General features: G+C 43.4%; 1 protein-coding gene across 1 annotated transcript in view; it reads left to right on the forward strand.

The window, feature by feature from the left end:
• LOC124545283 (ataxin-2) overlaps window positions 1-25,111 on the forward strand; it is a 136,276-nt gene that overhangs the window by 8,839 nt on the left and 102,326 nt on the right. The window contains exons 3-6 of the mRNA XM_047124166.1: window positions 9,470-9,677; window positions 10,146-10,270; window positions 10,378-10,502; window positions 10,718-11,304. Of these exons, the coding sequence (XP_046980122.1) occupies window positions 9,470-9,677; window positions 10,146-10,270; window positions 10,378-10,502; window positions 10,718-11,304 (1,045 nt within the window). The remainder of the gene's footprint in view (window positions 1-9,469; window positions 9,678-10,145; window positions 10,271-10,377; window positions 10,503-10,717; window positions 11,305-25,111) is intronic.

A 25,111-nucleotide genomic window follows, 5' to 3' on the forward strand; every position in this document is an offset into this window, starting at 1 on the left:
ATGGTGGCTCAAGTCACAATTTACTGCCAAATGCACAATGTGGATTTCGAGCGCGGTGTTCTGCAGTTGACCATATCGTTACTTTGTCCACCCATGCCATGAATAGTTTTCTGTGGAAATCCCAAACTATGGCTGTGTTTTTTGATTTGGAGAAGGCCTACGACACCTGCTGGAGAACTGGTATCCTCTGTACTCTTTACATGTGGGGTTTCTGTGGGCACCTGCCCCGTTTTCTTTGGGCATTTTTAAAAGACCAAATTTTCAAGGTGCGTGTAGGTTCTGCCTTGTCGGGCACCTTGATTTAGGACAGTGGTGTGCGCATCGACAGTGGCTTTCACTTTTCCACTGACAAAACTGTCTGTATGAATTTCTGGTAGCGCAAATGGTTTCTCCCACCATCTTTTGGACCTGTTGCCCTTCCATTCGTTGACACTACGAAATTCCTGGGGCTCACGCTTGATAGGAAACTTTCTTGGTCCTCCCATGTCTCTTACCTGGCAACCGCTGTATGCAGTTCCTCATTGTCCTGTGTGTCCTCAATGGTACTACTTTGGGTGCTGATCGAACCACCATCCTCTGTTTGTACCGGTCCCTTGTCCATTCGAAACTCTACTATGGGTGCTTTGTTTATGCATCTGCACGCCCATTCGTTTTATGCTGTCTCAACACTATCATCATGGCATCCGTTTGGCCACAGACGCCTTTTACACTAGCCTGGTTGAGAGTCTGTATGCTGAAGTTGCTGGACTACCATTGTCCTACCGCCGTGACTTTCTCCTCAGCAGGTATGCATGCCGTATGTCTGCCATGCGTGGCCACCCCTCCTATGCCTCCTTTTTTGATGATTCCTTAGATCGTCAGTATGGGGCTCGTCCCTCTTCTCTTACCTACTGGAGTCCAATTTCGCCACTTACTAATAAGGCCTTAAATTCTGAAAATCGGAAAGTTGTGTGGTGTAAACAACTTCACACTACCTTCCACTTGCCCAGTGGGTGTGAACCCTTCACCACCTTGGCTTCATGAAGCGGCCCATGTTAACCTTGGCCTTCATTCACTTCATAAGAACACTACTCCAGCCTCGGTCTACCGCCTTCAGTTTTGCGACCTTCGCATGGAATGTTGGGATAGTATTTTTGTATACACTGATGGCTCTCGGACTGACCACGGGGTTGGGTGTGCCTTAGTCATTGGCACCCATGTCTTTCGATATCGGCTTCCGGCGCACTCTTCGGTATTTACAGCCGAGCTTTTCAGCTTGTATCAGGCCTCGGAGTACATCCGGTGACACAGCCTTCCCAGTTGTGTCCTCTGCTCAGACTCGCTCAGTGCCCTCCAAAGTCACTGTGTGCTGTACACTGCTCATCCCTTAGTGCTGTGGGTCCAGGAAAACTGTCACATGCTCACTCTTTGGGGGCCCATTGTCATGTTTCTGTGGGTCCCTGGTCATGTCGGTCTGTCAGGAAACGAGGCTGTCGACTTTGCTGCCAAGGCTGCAGTCCTCGTATCTCAGCGCACGAGTACCTCTATTCCCTCTGATGATCTCTGCATTGCCGTCTGTCGGGAGGTGGTGTCCCTTTGGCATCGCCAATGGTCCTCCCTTACACGAGCTCCTCTCGGCCCTCCCGCAGGGAGGGTATAATTGTAACTTTGCTGTGTATTGGGCATTGCCTTTTTAGCCATCATCATTTGCTCAGTGGTGCTACCCCACCACTTTGTAAGCATTGCGCCCAAATTTTAACTGTCCGCCACTTCCTGCTAGAATGCTCTTTTTTTTACCAATTTACGCCCCAGCTTGGGTTTGCCGTGTGATTTATCAGCCGTTTTTGCAAATGACGTGCGGGATGTCGACCACATTTTACTTATCTGCCGAAGCAATATGGTGAAGGCCATTTAATTTTTAGTTTTGGACTTCCATTTTTGTATGATGTTCTTTTAGCTCTTTTAGCTCTAACTGTAGAAAGATGTAAGTTAATGCAGATGAGTGGAAAAAAGTCTTGTAATGTTCAAATACAGTATTAGTGTGGTATGCTACTTGACATGGCCATGTCAGTTAAGTATCTGGGCATAATGTTGCAAAGCGATATGAAATGGAATGAGCATGTGAGGACAGTAGTAAGAAAGGTGAATGGTTAACTTCGATTTATTGGGAGAATTTTAGGAAAGTGTAGCACATCTGTAAGGGAGACTGCATGTAGAACACCAGTGTGATCCATTCTTGAGTACCGATAGCGTGTTTGAAATTGCCACCAGATTGAATTAAAGGAAGACATTGAAGCAGTCCAGAAGCATGCTGCCAGACTTGTTTCTAATAGGTTCGATCAACAAGTGGTACGAAGATGCTATTTGAACTCAAATGAGAATCCCTGTAGGAAAGCTTGCATTCTTTTTGTGAAACACTTTTGTAAAACTAGAGAACCAGTATTTGCTGCTGTTTGTGAATCCAGGATTGCTTGTCTGTCAACCAACTGAGTTACCCAAATGTGCCCAGTACTCACAGCTCTGTTACCATCTGTACCTCATCCCCTACTGTCCAAATTTCACAGAAGTCCTGCTGTGAAACTTGCAGGACTAGCACTCCTGGAAGAAAGGATATTATGATTTTGTTCATAGCAGTAGTTCAGCAGCTGCAGAATATTTCACCAGAGATGCAAAGTCATTCACAGCTGCACAAGAAAACCTTTAGCTTGTTTAGACAGTTTAAATTGTAGTCTTCAAAACTGTTTGATGGTTGACTTTTTTCACATGTGCTATGTATGATGTGAAATTTACAGTTAACTGTTTGCCACTCATCGCATGTATCACATATTTTTAGAGGTGTCACTCCATTTTGCTCTGTAGTAAAGGACAGAACTGCCCAATTCTTATTTTCATGTGGGCTTACCAATGATATGATTCTGTTTCACTTCTGAAGATGGCAGTTTAAACTGTCGAAACTGGTTGAGTGAACCAAATAAAAATTTTCTTGTGCAGATGATGACTGACTTTTTATCTTTGGTGAAGAAAAGATGTAGAGGCAAGGCTTAGCTGCAGCATGGGAGATTTTTTCAGAAACAGGAAGTGAAAGATGCCGTTTGGTGGTACAAATCACATCATTGCACAATAAAAACACAACCATAAGTAGCCTAATGACAGCCTTTTCAGAATTGCACATTTGTCAAATCACAAAATATCCTGCAGAGCAACATTCAGTCTCGTGTTCCATGCAGTGGATTTTAGTGTACATGGATATTCCTTGGCATGCTCTTCACAAGTTGGTAGACTTGTTGTTATTCAAACCTGTAGCAGTATTTGTTTATGGACCTCCTGAGGTCATCCAGTGAGGACAATTCCTACGAGTACAAAGTGCAGGTTTCGTCTTCTTCCTAGCACACTCAGTTGTTTCTGTCTGCAAATACTTCAGGCCATTCTATTTGATTCCTGTTTTGTGAAGGAAGATATTCACTAGATGGGTCCAATATCTGTGTTCATTGTAATGTTGGACTAATATGTAGATATTGCACAACTCTCAAATTAATGTTGTCACTGAAGAGAGTGGCATACTGGTCTAAAATACCCCTGCTGATCTCGTGGGACTGATGCCCGAGGCATACATTGGTATCTTACCATCTGCACAACCTTCTAAGATTGTCTGGCATTGGACAAACAGTTAACAAGCATAAGACAAAACCTGCACATTTCAGTCTGAGAACCAAGACGACATTTGTCTAAGTTCAGTGGAGGCGAAATGGATTGTGTGGAAACAGATGTGTACTGCCTGTGTTGACACAGCCCTTCCAGTTACCTCCAGAAAGGCAGTGTGAGCTCTGTCACATTGTCCACAGGATACCTACAGACTACAATTTGTATTTAGCGGCAATTGACAGGTGTTGACTGCAGGTAACACCTGTGAGGCTGAGCTTAAAAGTTTTAATCTCAAGGCAATAATACAATTTTATGATGGTGGCGTGGTGTATGGCAGTTTGATGGACAACTTCTCGAGCTGACGCGCCTATTATCATAAAGCAACAGTGGACTCGTGGTCTAAACTTGAAAACACCACTATACCTTGACAGACTGAACAGCGTACTCAAGCCTCATTGTCCCATTCATAATTGGAATCTCACAAGTATGCATTGATTATCTGTGGCCAAAATATTGGTGAGAAAGGTTTGCAATTCCAAAAACAAACTATACTGATAATTATAGTGCTGCAGAATTTTTTTAAGCACTTTATCAATGCTGTAGTTTCCGTTAGACTTCATAAGGTTGTGAGAAATTTGTTTAAAGAGAGATTCTTTCATCACCGGAATAATTCTGCACTATTCTAGAGGAAGTTTTCAGGTCTTTGACTTGGGAAAATGGAGGAGGAATAAATGTTAATGGAAAAAATTGCTAATGCCAATATACAGTTTGTCTTCAACACATAGTTTGTCAAGGAGTGTAGGACCTTATAAGTGGCCTTGAAAATTAACTAGAATAAGATAAGTTGTTGTTGTTGTTGTTATTCTTATTATTATTATTAACTTCATTGACCACACTGGACCACTTGATTCATTCCATGTAATATTTTTCTTTGCAGATTGTACTGTTCAGTCCTTTGATCCAACCTGTTGCATTTCATTCTTCCCGATCATAGTTTTTTCAATTAATTTGAAATCTCTAAAGACTTGCTACATGTTGTTTCTGCTAAAAAATTGCGATTCTTTAGAAGATTAATAATTTTATCTTTGTTCCCTACTTCTATTATCTGGAGTCAAACAGCTTTAAGATCTTACTGAATAATTGGATCCATTTTCTTCCTATATTCCTTTCAAGTTTTCACAGAACAAGTTGTTATAAAAAATTTTCATCTTAATTATGGTGTTTGCTGGTTTTCAACATTCCCATGATTCTTTTTTCAGTTTTGATTAGCTTGTCAGTTCTTGTTTCATTTTTAATTTGGAACTGGATTGCTCGGGTATTTGTGGCCTTCAGTAGAGTTAAGTTTTTGTGGTGTTGGATGTTAGTAAATATGGACAAGTGTTTGTTGTTACATGCTGACCAGGTGAGAGATTTAAGTTTTTCATTTTATTGGTTCTATTTATCCTTGGTTGATGTTTTCTCCAAGATATTTAAATTGTAGTACTATTTATGAAGACTTTGTGCATAGGGATTTCATGGGTGTGATTTTATTTGTCTCAAAGACTAGTTTTAAGGCTTCTTCTTAGTCGTCTTTTTTTTTATGAAGTTGTCCCAAGTCAAGAGATAATAATCAGCGCACACCAGGTTCTTTGTTCTCGTGGAGGTTTTTGCTCAGATTTTAGTTTTAGGTGAGTTTTCTTTTGCCAAATCTCCATGTTGTACTTGAGTGCTACATTGGGATACTGTCACATTTTCTAAGAATAGTTTTTATTGTGAAAACTTTTGCAATTTCTTCCCTTAACTTTATCTTGAAAATTGTGTGGGTTAAAGTTCAGTGATCTGTATTAATTTGGGATGGAGGCTGTATGACCTGAGGACGTTTAAAATGTCTGCTTTTTTTTGAGTGAGTTAGTCAGTTACTTTCATGTTCCACGGATCATTTTGCATGATAAATCATCATGATGTGGAACGAGTCATTTTACATTCATATTGCAAATTAATTTGCAAATTGAAATCTCTGAAATAAATAACTATTTATTTCTGTACTTGTGATATTTAATTATTAGTTTCAGCCTGAAAATTTCTGCGGGCAGCTTCTCCTGTATGGGCGAAATAGTTCTTGGTATTTCCCAAGTTGTGGCTCCAAAGTGTTTTTGATTTTGTAAATTATGAGGGAAAATATTTAGTATTTGTAGTTCAGAGAGGTTTCTTTTCTGTAGTTATGTGGGTTTGTTTTTATCACCGTTCGTTGAATAACGGATGGGTTATTCCAGTGATCCTGTCCTCTAGTATTTTGTGTGCAAGCCACATTTTGATTTATGATTGCATGTTTTATGTGTTTTTTAGATTTGTTTACAGATTACATCTTCATCACATCCATTGTAATTTTGTAGTTCTCTTATTGCGGTTACTACCTCGTTGATAGTCGGAGAATTTACTACATCAAGGATGGTTAAAATGAATATGTCCATATTTACTTGAAACATTTCAGCTGAGTCGTAGCAGTTTAAATGATCTATGATTGGCATATCTGATAGACAATAGTACAGCTTAACAGTGCAGTGATAGAAATGATGAATGGGATTTTGAAAACAGTAAGTTGCTTTTTTGTAAACTAAACGAGGCTTTTAAAACTAAGTTTTTGATGTGTCCGAAACTGTAAGTTTATGTTTATTGTGTATTATCATTTTGGTGTATGGCAGTGAAACCAGGATTTTTAATTAGAAGAGCATTAAAAAACTGAGGGTTGGGCAGTGAACGATGGAGAGGTGCATGTTGGGCATTGCAAGAAGAGATTGGAAGTGGAATCAATCAGGCAGTAGACTGGAGTGGAAGACGTAATAATGACCATAATGAAATGGAGATGGAACATTTAGTTAGGTGAGGGGATTGTAGATGGGCCAAGGAAGTTTGTTGATGAATTCAAAGATAAAAGAAGTCAGAAGTGATAACTTAATAGAAGGTGGGCAGATGACATTTGAAAATGTAAACAGGCAACATAAATAAGTACCTTTGAAGAGTACAATTAATAAAAAGTGGGTGGAGGTACCCTTACCCAACAGCACGTACCAAATGGCTAATGATAATGTTGATGAATTTCTTCATGTCACCAGCTTCAAAATACGATTGAGAGATGTGTAAAAATTATGGGAGTATAACTGTTCTATACTGGTAGCATGCACAACACAAATTACATTTTACAAATTGCGGTGTATTAGTTAGGATAGTTAAGCCCTGAAGTGGGTGATATCAATTACATTTGGAGTTGCTGACAGGTCTGTCTTTGTAAGCAGCTTGGAATGTACCACCCTTAAGTGTGCTAATAAAGTAATCACTCTCTGCAGCCTTTAATAGCAGTCTGGCAAACGCGGATAACTCTAAATAATTGGCTTGTCAACCTTACTATAAAAGATTTGCCCCATGAGTTGAGGGTAATTCTTTAAACAGGATCACAGGCCCATCTGACACATATGCATTGTTGAACCATAGGGAAGGCTTTGCAGGAAGACATACAACTATACATAAACTCGGGCTATCAAACACAGCGAATAAGGAGTACACTGAAAATATAAAGATGGCACATAAGATGTAGAAGCATTTACAGGTGAAAAGGTAAATGGTTAAATTGGACATGGTGATATAAATTAAAAGTGGTAACAGTTTTATTCATATTATTTAATAAATTGTGCCATCTTTTTTCTACTTTGAGAAGTAAGGTTTCATCTAGCATCTGTAAGACTCGTAAGACACTTGCAGTCCTTCCTGACAGATAGTAAAATGGAAAAACTACATGTCTTCCCGTCTTTGACCAACTAGAATTACTTGCTCCTGCACATAAATAAAACTATAGAAAGGTTCCTATGGCACTTTACCATTGTCACTGAGGGATGCATCTCTCCACCAGTCCAAGCCAAACTGCCTCCCACTTTGTTCTTGCTGCTTCCATCTCCTCAAACTGCAGACAGCACTTGTCACTTACGCCTGCATTCCTGACTCTGGACCAAAACAGGCTCTCCTCGCTGTGTTTTTTGCTCATGTAACCCAATATAAGTATCTTGGCCTCTGCCCTCTTTTGACTGGCTGTCTCACAGATGACTGCAACAAGTTCTTGTTGTTCACTCAGTTTCCTACTATGCCCTCACCCCTCTTGCTCCTCCCAGGTGAAATTCCTGGTATAACTCTGGGCTGAAAACCACAGCTTTTCATTTCATGGGAAAGTAACACTTGGCATCTGGCAACACACATCTGTTCTGTGTTTGCAAAATAGCCTTGGAGATTCCAGGGGGAGCTATGGTTGTATAACAATTCCAGGGGCCACAAGGTGTCATGACACCCATTTCTGAGAAGGGGTTGAATCTAGTGTGTCCATTGTTCCCAAGGCCCTTGACCCACAGCATGCAGCAAGTGACCTCTCTGTCGCCAGAAACTGTTATCCACTAATTGTTCTCCTCTCAGCTGACACAGCAGGTTTCTCTTATTCTGTGCTTAAAGTGTGACTGGTATAGAGCTTAGCTGTGTAACCAAGCCAGTCTCGCTAAAGGAGCCACCAAAAGTTACCTCATCCCGACTAGTGAGTGGAGTGTTTCTGACCAGGTGTTAGAGCTTATCTGTAAGATTGAATTTCAGCTAAACAGTGACCAGTCTGCAAGTTTTATTGAGTGCAACATTAATTTGCTTAATGGAAGGTGATGGTGGTGGTGAGAAAAAGCAGATTGCAGTCTATGTATTGAAATAATTTTGTAGTTTGAGGAACCTAATTCCTAAGTTACAGTTGAGACAGTGTAAGAAGATTCTTCAGAGCTGCAATTGCTGTTGTCAGCTTTCAGTTATGAAGTGTAAATGTCTGCAGGTGAGACAACAGCCTTCTATAGAGCTGCAATAACACTGAGGTTTTGCCATGGTTACTTTTACAGAATCGCATTACATACTTGGTTGAGGTGGGTGGAGAGCTGTTGCACTTAGCCCACTGCAGTTGTTAGGTATCTTCTTACATTGCCTTGACTGTAAATTCAGTGTAAATTTAGAGCTGTTAGCTTTAGTTACTAAACCACTATAGATAATAGAAAGGAAAATGGTTTTAGAAGAACCCAGATGAAACTGTTACTTTGTGAATAGGCTGAAAGAAAATACCCTCAAAAATTAAGTGCAACAAATTTGTTTTTCAGGCAGGCAGAATAACTACTTCTGTACTTAAACTGTGTAATTGAAAAGGAGTGAAAAATTTTCCAGCAATAAATATTTGCTCTAAATTGAACTAATGCTGAAAAAGTGACTTTAGTAACAGCCTAATAACTGTGCGACACAGTAAATCCAAATCAGTTCCCTGCCATTCGTGGTCTTACTGTGCAGAGTGGATGTGTAGAGACAAAACTTCAACCTTATAATTCCAATTTAAACTCTATGGAGTCTTTCATGCTGATGTTTATGCTCACAGGAAAGAAAATTTATGGAGCGATGACATTCCACAGCCCTACTGCCTGCTTGCATCCTAATACCAGGCACAGTTTTAAGCTGTCATTATTTTCCCATGACTGTCCGTTATTTTCTTTTGTTTCCCAAAGAGTAAGAATTGGAACCCATAATATATTTGTATGTGGTGCCTTGTGGCTTCCCGTCTGTTGACCAGAGAGAGAGAGAGAGAGAGAGAGAGAGAGAGAGAGAGAGAGAGAGTCCACTTAGTTGTTTATATATTGTATTGTATTTGGAATGTGTGTTATTTTAGTAGTTGAGGGAATGCCTTCCATAGTTTGCCATATTTTTTATATAATAATAATAATAATAATAATAATAATAATAATACCTGTTTAGTATTCACAAGAACTGTAACCGTTATATATGCTGTTCAGAAATAAGTGTGAAATTGTTTCAGATATCAACTCTAAATGGATCGGTATTTGAAGGAGTTTTCCGAACATTTTCAAGCCAATTTGATGTTGTTCTTGAGATGGCACACAAAGTTAATACAGATGATCCAAGCAAAATTGATATCGATACTGTTGTTGAAAAGTTAATTTTCAAGCCTGAAGATATTGTTACAATTGAAGTGAGAGATTGTGATTTGGAATACGCTACAAGAGGTAACAGATTATTATTTTCTCTTATTGATTGAAAGAGCACTAGCTTAATCACATTTGTAATTCTAGATTCTACTTGTTCTTTTTTCCTTTTTTATCTTAAAGGAACTCTGATTTTATGCTGTTTAGTCGTGTAAAGAAAAATAAAATTTAGTGTTTTGTTGCAGATTAAAATTTGTCTTAGTAAGATAGTTATGTTTTAATTGTAAGGTGCTGAGAGTTTTTAGATTTCTTTTACCAAACAATATGGTTGATCTCTTTGGGTACTCTTTTGTTACTTAAATTTTGTGTGCTAATGGAAAATGGTAGTTTTTGTCACAATATAAATCTCTCTCTGTTGCTGCTGTTCAATCCTTTTTTCCCCTTAACAGCCCCTGGTTTTCTTTCAAATTCTGTGTATTTTGAAGGGATACACTACTTGTATGTGTGTCATTAGTGACAGCTGAAGGTAATAACTGTTTTGTCTTGCAGATACGTTTCAGACTGATACTGCCATAAGCAAATTCAATGGCAATATAAGTGGAGAGCGTGAGCTCGAACCTTGGGATGAACCAGGTTGTAATGGAGATGAATTTGATCTTGATTCAAATAGTTCGGTAAGATATTTGGCTGTTTAGCATGTTTTGTGTATGTTTGAAAGTAGCGCCAACTGTAACTTAAGCTATCGTAGAACTTCGATTCTCATAAACGCTTCGGGTTTCAGCTCGGTTGGGATCCCAATGAAATGTTCCGCAAGAATGAGAGAGACTATGGCGTTCAGTCGTCGTTTCAGCCATCAATGGAATCTTATACTGTGCCATTACAGAAGAAAGATACAAAAGAATTCAAGTAAGAATTTTATACAAATTTCTGCACCTGCACAAGCTTCTCTCGTCCTTGCCTTGTTCTGGTGCATATTTGACTAAAATGACACCCAGCCTTCTTTTCGTCTATTGCTTTATCTTTTTTCATCTTCCTTTATCATTCCTCGATTTACTTTAACGTGTATTTTTGTATTTTGAATAATCTGTCGGTAGAAGAATTCTATATTATGTTTCTTGCAGAGATGCGGAGGCAAAAGCAGCAAAGATTGCAAGTGAAATAGAGAGTAACCCAAATTACAAAGCACGTGCTGAATTGGAGAACGGTGACGAGGAGGAACGTTTTGCGGCAGTTATCCGGCCAGACGGCCAGGGTGAAGCAGGCAAATATTTGCCTCCACAGAAGCGCAAGACAGGCCCTGCACCACCATCTGCAGGCAAGGGCGTGCGTTCGACCCCTCCACCACAGCCCCAAATATCTCAACCGTCGCAACAACCAGCAGCAGCAGCACAACAGCAGCAGCAGCAGCAACAACAACAGCAGTTGCCACAGTTACCGTCTTCCACAAAGGCGTACCCACCTCTCCCACAAACAAATAGCTATCACCATTCGGTAATATTTTCAGTTTCTCAGCAGCAGCAACAGCAGCAGCAATCTTCTCAGCAGCAGCCACAACCACAGGCACAGGCCGCCCAGCCGCAGGCTACACCACAGCTGCCAATTCCGAGGCATCCTTCACCTGGCTCCCCTGTTGTTCCTGTGGGCATCAGAGAGCCCAAAGTCAATGGAATGGAACCAAAGGCTCAGCGGACACCACAGATAAGGGGAGGTAAGAAAAATCTTAAAATTTGTATGGCACGATTTGTAGTAGGCCCCATCAGATATTGAACAGAAGCCATTTGATAGGTGACAATCAAAATTAGATTAATTATGGATAATTTCATGGAATGATGGTGTGGTTGGCTGCAAATGTCTGTGTTTTGTTTATTCATGAAAACTTGGATTTTTTTATTTAATAGCTTTTCAGATTATTTCGTGTATGAGTTTTTAGAATTACCACCTACATGAGTGGATGGGTTGCTACTCACTGTTCAGAGGAGGCATGGAGTTTCAGACAAGAATATCCTTCCAATTAGAAAACACCCCACACACACACACACACACACACACACACACACACACACACACACACAGCCTCCAGGCACTGGGGCGTAACTACCCCAGCACCTGGAGGCAATGGCCATGTGTGTGTGGATTGTGCGCTCTCTCTCTCTCTCTCTCTCTCTCTCTCTCTCTCTGTCTGTCTGTCGTCTGTGTGTGTGTGTGTGTGTGTGTGTGTGTGTGTGTGTAAAGGACCTTTTTGTCCAGAAGTTTAATATTTTAGCAGTCTTTTTCATTGTGCATGTCTGCAACTCAACACCACCTCTATGTTGTTAATAGTCACAGCCTATCCTATTCAGATTCTTGTTATTCCACTATGGGCTTTTCGTAGTTTGAGTTAGAACTACCACATCATTTACTAAATCCCGTAACTGTCTCATGAACAAGTATTGAAGAAAACATACTAAAAATGTCTGTTAAAACATTGTTAATTGCTGTTAGAACTCCAAGTAAGATTTTATGAGCATGATTTCCTGTTATTCAATATGGCATTGCCTAAAAAGAAAAGTCTCTTGTTAAAATGAACTGGAGCTGGCTGTAATGATGAGAGCACAAAGACACACAATTTGCTGCAACAGCTTGCTTCCATGCGGTCTTAAGCCGTAACAAGTAAATTTGAAAGACAACTAATAATCGTTTAGTACTTCACATACCGAAATTTCTTATTTATATGAAATTTATTATTTATATTTAGACATAAATGTGAATATGCGAAAATATTTGTGTAATATAGAACGTTTTACATGATAGTTTTCTGGGCATCGTATGATGTCATACTGTATAAATCTATTACTGATACCAATATTTCGGCCATGATTACAGTGGCCTTCATCTGGGTCTACAAAAGATCGAAAAGAAGACCACTGTAACAGTGGTTTCTTACAGTATGATGTGGTACCATACTGAGAAAACTTCCACGCCAGCTGCCCATGGCCACAGAAGCCTACACAATTATATTAATGACGTTCTAGTTAATTTTATTATTGTCAAGTATGAAATTTTTTTATACCATGGAACCAACGATGAATCTTACGTTGCTAGCCTGTTCGTTGTGACTTTTCCTTTAAAATCACGACTGTGTTGCATTTATGATTATATGAAATTCACCCCCATTGCTGTCAGCATCTAATTGTAAATCACTTTCCTCTCCACTGCTCAAACTATTACTGCTACTTCTCAGATGTATAATTTTTCACTCATTGTTCTGAGTGTTCTCTACCTCCCTGATGACACCGGGCCTCCTAGTTTTGTGATTTGATGCACATTTTCCACATGGGATTTCTCAGTTTTTGAAATCATAAACTTCGTTGTTTTATTTAAATCCATAAACCTGTAGCTCATTCAGATGACTTGACATAGAAGTTACTAAGTTGTAGAAAATGTTTTCCCGCTGTTTACAACATTTTATTAAAAACACCTTCAAATTTCCTGCCTTCACAGTGTTAATTTCCACCTTGCCTTTGCATTGGTGTAATTATAAATTTCTTGCCATGTGGGCAACATGGTGGCAAGTTTCGCTGTGAAGCCCTTATGTGTCCCCCAGTTGGAAGGAGCATGCCATTGGAGATGATGGCAATCGTGGGGATTTTCTCACAATGAGCCAATCATCTTCTTCAATCGACTTCTACCAAATGTAAACGGACTGAAGCTCACAATTTAAAGACTCTCCCAGCTGCACCACGGTTCTTCGTGGTCTCACATACTGAAGATGGTCAGTCCTTTGCAATGGTCAGTCTGTTTATTATTCTAAAAGGTGTTGTTTTCTGACGTTTAACAGAGTAGTGCTTCCGTCCAAGATCAAAGCAGGCTATGAACTTACCACAGTCTGACCATACATTCCGAACCTGATGCGCTGCTACCAGTGTCATCGTTGCAGCCGTACTCGAATGCCCTGTTGACACAAGGACAAGTATGTTAGGGATGCTCACAAGGATTATTGCCCACCTCATTCTCCCCACTGCATCAATTGCTATGGTGACCATGTAGGTTCCTCCCGAGATTGTCCGCCACATATCTCAATGAGTGGGTGAAGCAAAAAGTAACTTACCCTGTTGCATGCAAGCTTTTGGTTAGTCAGAAATTCTGTGTTAAACCATCCAGCACTTCCAGTACTGTTCCTGCTACATCTTACTCCACGAAGGACATGACCACACAGACATGTGACCTCAGAATCAGCACCGTGGTTATTAAATCGCCCAATGTCTTGGTAGCATCCTTGTCTCCTTCTCCAGCTGTGCAACAAGCAACCGATCTTTCCCCTCATGGGGCGAAGTCACCTGCTACACCACCGGCTGGCCGGAAACGACCCAAGGAATACTCCCGCAATGATTTCTTTCATCCCTCCAGCCAATAAACATCTGAATCATCATCTGCCACCCGCAGAGGCTCCAAGAAATCAGAGGCAAATGGTCTTTTGCTTCACAGTCGTTTAGATCCTTTTAAACTGTGTCACTATAAGATATCCTCACCTGGCCAACCTCCATGTTGCTGGTGTGCACCATTTCTCTGTCTTGAACAACGCAGACCGACAGAGGGAGAATCCCGACGCTTCTGTAGGTCTCGTGGAGCAGGATCCTCCACCCTCTGCTCCCAGAAGCAGTGAGTCTTTGAAGTCTGGCTTCCAGCAGCCGCCAAGGTGACGCCCTTTCATTTTTCCCCCCTCCCCTTTGCTAGTCGTGACTCGCCTCCCAATGGAATGTTAGTGGCCTTAGATCCAAAAAAGAGGAATTATGGCTGGACTTTGAATCACAGCATCCACTTGTTCTCTGCCTTCAAGAAACAAAATTGCATCCTCACAACCTCTTTTACATCTTGCATTTCTTTCCGGTCCGTTTTGATCTTCCCCCTTCAGGATGGCATTTCATCTCATGGGGAATTGTGCTGCTCATCTGGGATGACGTTCATAGTCAGAACATCTCCCTGACTATGTGGCTTCAAGCTGTTGCGATCCACATTTTCCTTCCTCGCTTCACCTTTTCCCATTGTACCATTTACATCCCAAATCCCCCCCACTCTTTGGCGGGTTTGTGCTTGGCTACCACGGGGCCCCAGCCTTTGCAGCATTTGTTTCCTTCTGTGCTGCATGTCTGTTCTCTTGCTATTCTTTTTCCCCTCCCTAGGGGAACATGTCTGGGGTATTATTGGGAATGTTCTGCATTGTGCCGCTGCTGAACGAACAGTCTCACCTTCGTTTTTTGCTCCGTTTTCTTTCTTTGTTTCCTTTCTCCTCTCGTTCCTCTGATTTGGTGTTTGAGGACCCTCTTTTCTTCTTCCTCCCTGTGCGCTCCTGAAGGCCGGCCCGTACTTCTGACGCATAACAGGTGAGTGGGTAACGCTTAATTCCCAGCTCTGGGCCGACAGGTAGGTTTCGCACATACCCCCTGGTACAGGCCAGGCCCAGGGAGGGGTGTTCGCCTGAGCTGTAACCTTCCCAAACTGACGATTCGTCCCTCTGTCAGGTGTTCGGGAGGTGTGACCAGAGGTATGAACAATCACCTAAGGCGGGTGCGCCCACTTGTGAAGGGGGCCTCCACTTGGAAGGAGTGCACCATCGGAGACGCTGGCAGTCATGGGGGATTTCCTCATGAGTCAATCATCTTCACACCCAATACCTTTAAAACCTAAAAGTAATAAGGCTAATGATTCAAAGACCCTTCTTGCTGCACCACGGTTCCTCATGGTCTCACATACTGAAGATGCTCAGTCCTTCACCACGGTCAATCCATTTATTACTCAGAAAGGTGTTGATGCCATTGCTGGCCCTGTGAAATCCTGCTCTCGTTTACGGAATGGCACTTTTCTTTTGGAGACCACTTCTGCTACTCAAGCACAACAACTGCTTGCTGCCTCACTTCTCCACGGTTACCCTGTTAGTGTCAAGGCCCATAGAAATTTGAATTCTTCCCTTGGCAATTTACACCAGGTTCCCCAATGGTCTAACTGAGACTGAAATCCAATCTTACCTCTCTGATCAGGGGGTCATTGCTGTCCATCATGTAATGAAAAAGGTAGATGCTTCCTTAGTGCCCACCCACACTCTTTCTCACCTTTGATAGTGGTGCTTCCGTCAAAGCTCAAAATAGGCTATGAAATTATCACCGTCAGGCCTTAGATTCTGAACCCAATGCGGTGCTACCAGTGTCATCATTTCACTTGTCAACACCCGACCACATGTCACCTGTGATAGGGCGCGCACCAGGGCGATTGTCCACCTCCTCCTGCCCGCTGTATAAACTGCAATGGCAGCCACGCCATCTCCTCTTGGGATTGTTTAGTGTGTCTTGATGAGTGAGCTGTTCAAGATATACGGGTAAAGGAAAAGGTGCCTTATCCAGTTGCTCGCAAGTTACTGGCTAGTTGCAATCCATGCATTCTCCCGTCTGGTACCTATAGTTCTGTTCTTGTTATCCATTGCTCCATGAAAGACATTGCCACGTAGACATGTGACCTCCAATTCAGCTCTGAGGTTGTGAAACCGCCCAGTGTCAAGGTAGCATCGCCATTCCCCTGTCCAGCTGTGCAACAACCGTCAAACTCTCGCCTCAAGGGGTGAAGCCGCCAGCTACACACCTGGACAGAAGGGTTACTCCTGTGAAGACTTGTTCCATCCTTCCAGCCAAACACCTGAGTCTTCATCGAACTGGAAAGGCTCGAAGTAGTCCACCAAAGGCAAACGGTCTTCTCATTCACTACCTCGAAGATCCTCTTCAGTGGTGTCGCCACACACTACCTTAGCCCAGCCAGCCTCCGTGTCGCTGATGAGCACACAACAACCATTTTTCAGTGTTGCACTCCACAAACCGACCGCACAAGCAAGCTGATGCTTCTGCGGACCCCATGAAGCAGGATCCTCCTCTCACCCCCAGGGGGTCCACAACTCTTTTGTGGATACGTGCGTAGCGAGCACAGGACCCCGAGCTAATGTGGCCCTCCTTCCTTTCCGGGCTGCATACCTTCCTTTTCCGCATCCTTCCCTATCCCCCATCTTCGCCCCCCCCCCCCCCCTCACCTCTGGCTCTTTCCTTCCCTTTCTCCCCCTCTGGGAGTATGGTTTGTGCCTACGTCCGGAGACGGACGCTCGTAAATGTAACGCATTCTTCGCCTTCTCTGCTTCTATGTCTTCATCCTTCCTTTGTCCTTCTCTTTTCCTTACCTCTTCTCTTTACCCTTTTCTCCGCTGCGGCGTTTGAGACCTCTCTTCTTTTCTTTCCCTTTCTTTGTTTTTCCCTTTCTTTGTTTTTCCCTTTCTTTGTTTTTCCCTTTCTTTGTTTTTCCCTTTCTTTGTTTTTCCCTTTCTTTGTTTTTCCCTTTCTTTGTTTTTCCCTTTCTTTGTTTTTCCCTTTCTTTGTTTTTCCCTTTCTTTGTTTTTCCCTTTCTTTGTTTTTCCCTTTCTTTGTTTTTCCCTTTCTTTGTTTTTCCCTTTCTTTGTTTTTCCCTTTCATTGTTTTTCCCTTTCATTGTTTTTCCCTTTCATTGTTTTTCCCTTTCATTGTTTTTCCCTTTCATTGTTTTTCCCTTTCATTGTTTTTCCCTTTCTTTGTTTTTCCCTTTCTTTGTTTTTCCCTTTCTTTGTTTTTCCCTTTCTTTGTTTTTTCCCTTTCTTTGTTTTTTCCCTTTCTCTGTTTTTTCCCTTTCTCTGTTTTTTCCCTTTCTCTGTTTTTTCCCTTTCTCTGTTTTTTCCCTTTCTCTGTTTTTTCCCTTTCTCTGTTTTTTCCCTTTCTCTGTTTTTTCCCTTTCTCTGTTTTTTCCCTTTCTCTGTTTTCTCCCTTTCTCTGTTTTTTCCCTTTCTCTGTTTTCTCCCTTTCTCTGTTTTCTCCCTTTCTCTGTTTTCTCCCTTTCTCTGTTTTCTCCCTTTCTCTGTTTTCTCCCTTTCTCTGTTTTCTCCCTTTCTCTGTTTTTTCCCTTTCTCTGTTTTTTCCCTTTCTCTGTTTTTTCCCTTTCTCTGTTTTTTCCCTTTCTCTGTTTTTTCCCTTTCTCTGTTTTTTCCCTTTCTCTGTTTTTTCCCTTTCTCTGTTTTTTCCCTTTCTCTGTTTTTTCCCTTTCTCTGTTTTTTCCCTTTCTCTGTTTTTTCCCTTTCTCTGATTTTTCCCTTTCTCTGATTTTTCCCTTTCTCTGATTTTTCCCTTTCTCTGATTTTTCCCTTTCTCTGATTTTTCCCTTTCTCTGATTTTTCCCTTTCTCTGATTTTTCCCTTTCTCTGATTTTTTCCCTTTCTCTGATTTTTTCCCTTTCTCTGATTTTTTCCCTTTCTCTGATTTTTTCCCTTTCTCTGATTTTTTCCCTTTCTCTGATTTTTTCCCTTTCTCTGATTTTTTCCCTTTCTCTGATTTTTTCCCTTTCTCTGATTTTTTCCCTTTCTCTGATTTTTTCCCTTTCTCTGATTTTTTCCCTTTCTCTGATTTTTTCCCTTTCTCTGATTTTTTCCCTTTCTCTGATTTTTTCCCTTTCTCTGATTTTTTCCCTTTCTCTGATTTTTTCCCTTTCTCTGATTTTTTCCCTTTCTCTGATTTTTTCCCTTTCTCTGATTTTTTCCCTTTCTCTGATTTTTTCCCTTTCTCTGATTTTTTCCCTTTCTCTGATTTTTTCCCTTTCTCTGATTTTTTCCCTTTCTCTGATTTTTTCCCTTTCTCTGATTTTTTCCCTTTCTCTGATTTTTTCCCTTTCTCTGATTTTTTCCCTTTCTCTGATTTTTTCCCTTTCTCTGATTTTTTCCCTTTCTCTGATTTTTTCCCTTTCTCTGATTTTTTCCCTTTCTCTGATTTTTTCCCTTTCTCTGATTTTTTCCCTTTCTCTGATTTTTTCCCTTTCTCTGATTTTTTCCCTTTCTCTGATTTTTTCCCTTTCTCTGATTTTTTCCCTTTCTCTGATTTTTTCCCTTTCTCTGATTTTTTCCCTTTCTCTGATTTTTTCCCTTTCTCTGATTTTTTCCCTTTCTCTGATTTTTTCCCTTTCTCTGATTTTTTCCCTTTCTCTGATTTTTTCCCTTTCTCTGATTTTTTCCCTTTCTCTGATTTTTTCCCTTTCTCTGATTTTTTCCCTTTCTCTGATTTTTTCCCTTTCTCTGATTTTTTCCCTTTCTCTGATTTTTTCCCTTTCTCTGATTTTTTCCCTTTCTCTGATTTTTTCCCTTTCTCTGATTTTTCCCTTTCTCTGATTTTTCCCTTTCTTTGTTTTTCATTTCTCTTTCTTCCTCCCTGTGCATGTCTGAAGGACGACCCACGCATTTTTGTGCGTAGCCGGTGACGGGGTAACGCGTAATTCCCCGCCCCGGGTAGACAGGTAGGACACGTACGTACCCCCTGGTAATGGCCAGGCCCAGGGAGGGGTGATTACCCGACCTGATACCTTCCAAAAGTGCCGATTGGTCCCTCCGTCCGTTTGTCGGGAGGTGTGACCTGAGGTGTGAACAATCACCTAAGGCGGGAGTGCCCTCAGAGAGGGCCCCCACAAGGGAGGAGCGCGCCATCGGAGACACCGGTAATCATGGGGGATTCTTCTGCAATGGTTTCCTCACCTTCCACTATGTCTGCTCACAAGCGTAAGTTCACTGAGTCTCAGCCACAGACAGTTCTTCCCTCATTGCCACAGTTCCTTGTTGTTTCTCGGTCTGATGAAGGTCACGACTTCTCCACGGTCAACCCTTTCATTATTCAGAAAGGTGTCGACGCAATTGCAGGTCCTGTAAAGTCTTGTTCCAGATTACGGAATGGTACATTGTTGTTAGAAACAGTCAGTGCCCTCCAGGCACAAAAATTGCTGCGTACTTCACTTCTCCACACCTTCCCTGTCCGGGTGGAACCGCACCGTACTTTAAATTCCTCGTGTGGAGTCGTTTATACACGCTCCCTCGATGGATTGTCTGATGACGAAATTCAGCACTACCTGTCTGACCAGGGCGTAACGGCTGTTCATAGAGTTATGAAAAGGGTTGACACGAACATCATTCCAACCCGCACTGTCTTCTTGACATTTTACAAAGTTCAACTCCCATCCAAAATCAAAGCAGGCTATGAGATAATTTCCGTTCGCCCTTACGTCCCAAACCCTACGCGTTGCTATCGGTGCCAGTGGTTCAATCACACCAGCCAATCCTGTTCCAATCCGGCCAAATGTGTTACGTGTGGCAAGGATGCCCATGAGGGTGCCTGTCCACCTCCATCCCCTCACTGCATTCACTGTATGGGTGACCACGCTGCTTCCTCTCAAGATTGCCCCATTTTTAAAGACGAAAAGCTCATCCAGGAAATCAGAGTGAAGGAAAAGGTGTCGACCTTTGCTGCTTGAAAATTATTCGCCAGTCGACAGCCCACCGTGCCACAGACAGGACAATACAGCACTGCCCTTGCTTCTCCTTGCCCAACAAAGGAGGCGGCCACGCAGACTTGCGACCTCACCTTTATTGCCACGGTCGTCAGATCGGCCAGCGCAAAGATCGCCCGTTCAACCTCACGCCTTTCGCCTGCCCACTCTGGCTCACCCTTCATCAGGTTCTGCTAAATCTCGAGCCCAAAAGTCAGACACCAAGACTTCGAAAAAAGAGCATACTCGTGAAGATTTTTTACGTACCCCAACTTCACAATCATCGGTTCCTCCTTCATCTAAACATCATATTTCCAAGAAGGCTAATAAGAAACCCAGTTCATTTCCTTCTCCGCCTAGGCGTGTCTCATCTACAGCACCACCTGGCGGAAACCGCCCTGTCGCCGAGGCGCACTGCTGGTGGCCGATCAACCGGCCGATAGCTGGTGGCAGGAGCTGCTCCTGAACAACCTATGGATCAGGATCTTCTGCCTTCGGCTGAATGCCATTCCATGCTGTCGGTCGCAAGCTCTGAGCAGTCGTTGAGTTGACTGCAACCTTGGTCACATTCCTCCATTTTCTGTTCACCCTTTCATTATCCACTGGAACATCCGCGGCATTCGAGCCAATCGGGATGAATTGTCGATCCTCTTACGATCCTACTCGCTGGTCATCTTCTGTCTTCAGGAAACAAAGCTGCGTCCCCATGACGGCTTTGTTCTCCCCCATTTTCAGTCCGTCCGACTTGATCTCCCCTCTGTTAAAGGCACTCCAGCCCATGGAGGACTCATGATTCTTCTCCATGATACTCTCCATTATCACCCAATCCACTTAAACACTTCCTTCCAAGCTGTCGCTGTCCGTCTTTCCCATTCTGGATATACCTTTTCTCTTTGTACTGTATACATTCCATCATCCACACCAATGGCACGAGCTGATCTCCTTCATCTTCTTGGTCAGCTTCCACCCCCCTATTTGCTGGTTGTGGACTTCAATGCACACCACCCGCTTTGGGGATCTCCACATCCTTGTCCACGTGGCTCACTATTGCTAGACGTCTTCCACCAAGCGGATCTAGTTTGCCTCAACACTGGGGTCCCTACATTTTTGTCTGCCTCCACGACAAATTTCTCTCATTTGGACCTTTCAGTCGGTACTGTTCCGCTAGCTCGGCGCTTCGATTGGTTCGCCCTTCATGATGCACACTCGAGTGACCACTTTCCATGTGTCCTTAGACTGCAGCCTCAACTGCCCTATATGCGCCCACGACGCTGGAAGTTTGCTCAAGCCGATTGGACACTTTTTTCGTCTCTAGCGACATTCGATGACCGTCACGTTCCTAGCGTCGACGATGAGGTCACACATATTACCGACGTTATTCTTTCAGCTGCGGAACGTTCAATTCCACGCACCTCCGAATTGCCCCGGCGCCCCCCAGTTCCTTGGTGGAAAGAGGCATGCCGTGACGCAATACGTGAGCGGCGACGTGCTCTTCGCGTTTTCCGCCACCATCCTACTTTGGCCAACTGTATCTGCTATAAGCAGTTCCGTGCGCGATGCCGTCGCGTCATCCGCAATAGCAAAAAGGCAAGCTGGAAATTCTTTATTAGCTCATTTAACACCTTCACTCCTTCCTCGGAAGTTTGGAGTCGGCTTCGACAGTTATCAGGCGCGCCTAGTTTCTCCCCGGTCTCTGGGCACACTGTCGCACGTGATACGTTAGTGGACCGCGTCGCAATTTCTAACTCCTTGGGTAAACACTTTGCTGAAATTTCGAGCTCTTCAAATTATCCGCCAGCTTTTCTCCCGAAGAAACGTGCAGCGGAAGTGCAACCTCAACGGACCAGCCTTCTTGAACGACGTCTTCAAGGATGTCTCGATCGCCTCTACTCTTGGAGCACCGAAACCGGCTTCCGTTTTTCTCCCAGTAAGACCGTTTGTGTTAATTTTTGGCGACGTAAGGAGTTTCTTCCGCCCTCCTTACATCTAGGTCCTGTCAACCTTCCGTTTTCAGACGTCGCTAAATTCTTGGGTCTTATGTTTGACAGAAAACTGTGCTGGTCCTCCCACGTTTCCTATCTTTCGGCTCGCTGTCTGCGATCGCTCAACACCCTTCGTGTCCTGAATGGTACCTCCTGGGGAGTGGACCGAGTGGTCCTTCTCCGCCTCTATCGCGCCTTAGTGCGCTCGAAATTGGACTATGGAAGCACAGTCTGCTCCTCTGCTCGGCCGTCTATTCTTCGGCGCCTCGACTCTATCCACCACCGTGGATTACGTTTAGTGTCTGGAGCTTTTTACACCAGTCCTGTGGAAAGCCTGAGACTGCTGAACCTCCGCTGTCCAATCGGCGAGCAGTCCTTCTGAGTCGTTATGCTAGCAATCTGTCTTCCATGCCTGCTAATCCAGCCCATGAAATTTTTTTCGACGCATCCTTTGCTGTAGGGTATGCAGGCCGCCCCTCCTCCCTACTACCACTGGGAGTCCGCTTCCGTCAACTGCTCCATTCTCTTTCCTTCCGCTTTCCTAAAACCTTCTTGACAGCTTGGGGTACAGCACCACCTTGGCTCCGTCCCCGGATCTGCCTGCTCCGTGACCTTTGTCGATTTCCCAAGGATGGTACCCCTTCACTTGTTTATCGTCGGGCATTTGCTGCTCTATGTGCACAAATGAAGAAAGCCACATTTATTTACACCGACGGCTCGAAAACATCGTTAGGTGTAGGGAGTGCCTATATTGTTGGTGTCACCCCAAATCAATTTCGGCTTCCCGACCAGTGTTCGGTTTATACTGCGGAGCTTTACGCTGTTCTCCAGGCTGTCCACTACATCCGCCGCCATCAGCGGATACAGTATGTTATCTGCTCAGATTTTCTCAGCTGTCTCCTCAGTCTCCAAGCTCTTTACCCTGTGCACCCTCTGGTCCACCGGATTCAGGACTGTCTGCGCTTGCTCCACCTGGGGGGCGTCTCGGTGGCGTTCCTCTGGCTCCCGGGACACGTTGGTATCTGTGGAAATGAGGCGGCCGATATTGCGGCCAAGGCTGCAGTCTCTCTTCTTCGGCCAGCTATTCAATCGATTCCCTTCGCCGATCTACGGAGTGTTTTATGTCGTCGTGTTGTTCTTTTATGGCACGCACATTGGTCGACACTTCCCCATAATAAATTGCGGGACGTGAAAGCTGTTCCTTGTGCTTGGACCTCTTCCTCCCGAACGCATCGTCGGGAGGAGGTAATTTTAACTAGACTCCTGATAGGGCACTGTCTTTGTAGCCATCGACATCTTTTAAGCGGCGATCCTCCCCCACTCTGTCCCCACTGCTCTCAGCTGTGGACGGTAAGACACGTTTTACTTGAGTGCCCCTATTTTACTCCATTACGCACCCATCTACAGCTGTCGCCTGATATATCGTCAATTTTAGCAGATGACACGCGCTCGGCCGATCGCGTTCTCGAGTTTATTAGTGCCAGTGAAATGACGTCAGTCATTTGAAGCTTTTTTTGGGGACAACCAACCCCTTTCTGTAGTGGATTTTTAAGCCTTCCTTCTGCTTTGTTTCTCCATTTTTCTGATTTTCGTTCCCATTGCTACTGGTTTCCATTTTCGGTTTTTACTGTTTCCTAAGTCACGGACCGGGCGCTAATGACCATAGCAGTTTTGCGCCCTAAAACCAAAACAAACAAAAAAAAAGAAAAAAGAAAGAAAGAAAGAAAGGATCCTCCTCCTGTGTCCTGTAGTGGTGCCTCTTCCCCAGCTATCACTCGGCAGCTGCCTAGGTGGCACCCCTACATCACTTCATCATCATGATGCTCCTCCAATGCAACATTCTCGGCCTTCAGACCCGCAAAGAGGATTTACGCCTGCTTTTAGCGTCGCAATCCCCTTTTACTCTGCCTTCAGTAAATGAAATTGTGCTCTCACGACCGCTTTGAGTGTTCACATTTCTTACCTATTCGTTTCTATCTTGCCCCAGAGGTCGGCATTCCATCTTATGAGGGCGTCCTGCTGCTCATACGGGATGATATTCCTTGCTACCCTCCCTGTTTACCTTTCCCTGTTGCTTCATAACCTGGGTTGTGAGTAACTAAATCCATTTTCCCTTCTTCCTTTTTTTCCCCCTCTCTCCTCCCTGATGAAGGAACAAAGTTCTGAAAGCTAGGAATGTATATTTTCTGTTCTGTTTTGTGTTATCTATAGGCTGTACTGAGCTGAGGTAAGTACTGGCCAGCCCCTCTATCTCTTTGTTAGTGTTTGTTTCACATCTTTATATGTGATTTTCCATTAAAAGTTATCCTTAATGCTGCAGAATGTCCCCCCCCACCCCCACCCCCACCCCCACCCCCCACCACTTCCTCTTTACCACATCGTTTCCAGTCCCTTGGAGGACTGAGGCATGCCAGGACGCAGTTTGCACATGATGGAGACATGTTCTCCGTGTTTTTAACCGCCATCCTACGCAGGCAAACTGTATTCATTAAAAACAGATGCGTGCAAAGTGTCGTCACGTTCTTTGGGATAACAAGTGCTAGATGGATTTCATTCACTAGTTCTTTTAACAGTTCCTCTGTCGTGTGGGACCTCCTCAGATGGCCCTCTGTGACAAATATCCATTCCCCCATTTCCGGCCGCATAGTAGCTGATGATGGCATCGTGGACACTATTGCTATCTCCAACACCTTGGACCGCCATTTTTCGGAAATTTCGAGCTCTTCCCTCTATCACTCTGCCTTCCTCCATTGAAAACGAGTGAAGGAGGCTTGGGCGACGCACTTCTCTTCTCCGAATCGTGAGTGTGACAATGCCGCCATTACTATGAGGGAGCTAGATAATGCTAAGTTTATCCCAATCCTCCACCCCAGGGCTGTACACCATCCACATTCAGATGTTGCAGCAACTTTCTCTTGCGGGCAAGCACTTTCTGCTTAATATGTACAACCACATCTGGGCAGAGGACACATTTCCCGTACGCTGATGTGAAGACACCATCTTATCCATACCTAAGCACGGTAAGGACAAAAACCTTCCTTCTAGCTATGGCCCCATGTCTCTTACCAGCTTCGTTTGCAGGATGATGGAACATATGATTCATACCTGGCTAGTATTGTGGCTCAGGTCTCGCAATTTTACTGACGAATGCACAATGTGTATTTAGAGTACGGCATTCTGCAGTTGACCATCTTG

Source organism: Schistocerca americana, chromosome 8, assembly GCF_021461395.2.
Source record: "Schistocerca americana isolate TAMUIC-IGC-003095 chromosome 8, iqSchAmer2.1, whole genome shotgun sequence".
Classification (NCBI taxonomy): Eukaryota; Metazoa; Arthropoda; class Insecta; order Orthoptera; family Acrididae; genus Schistocerca; species Schistocerca americana.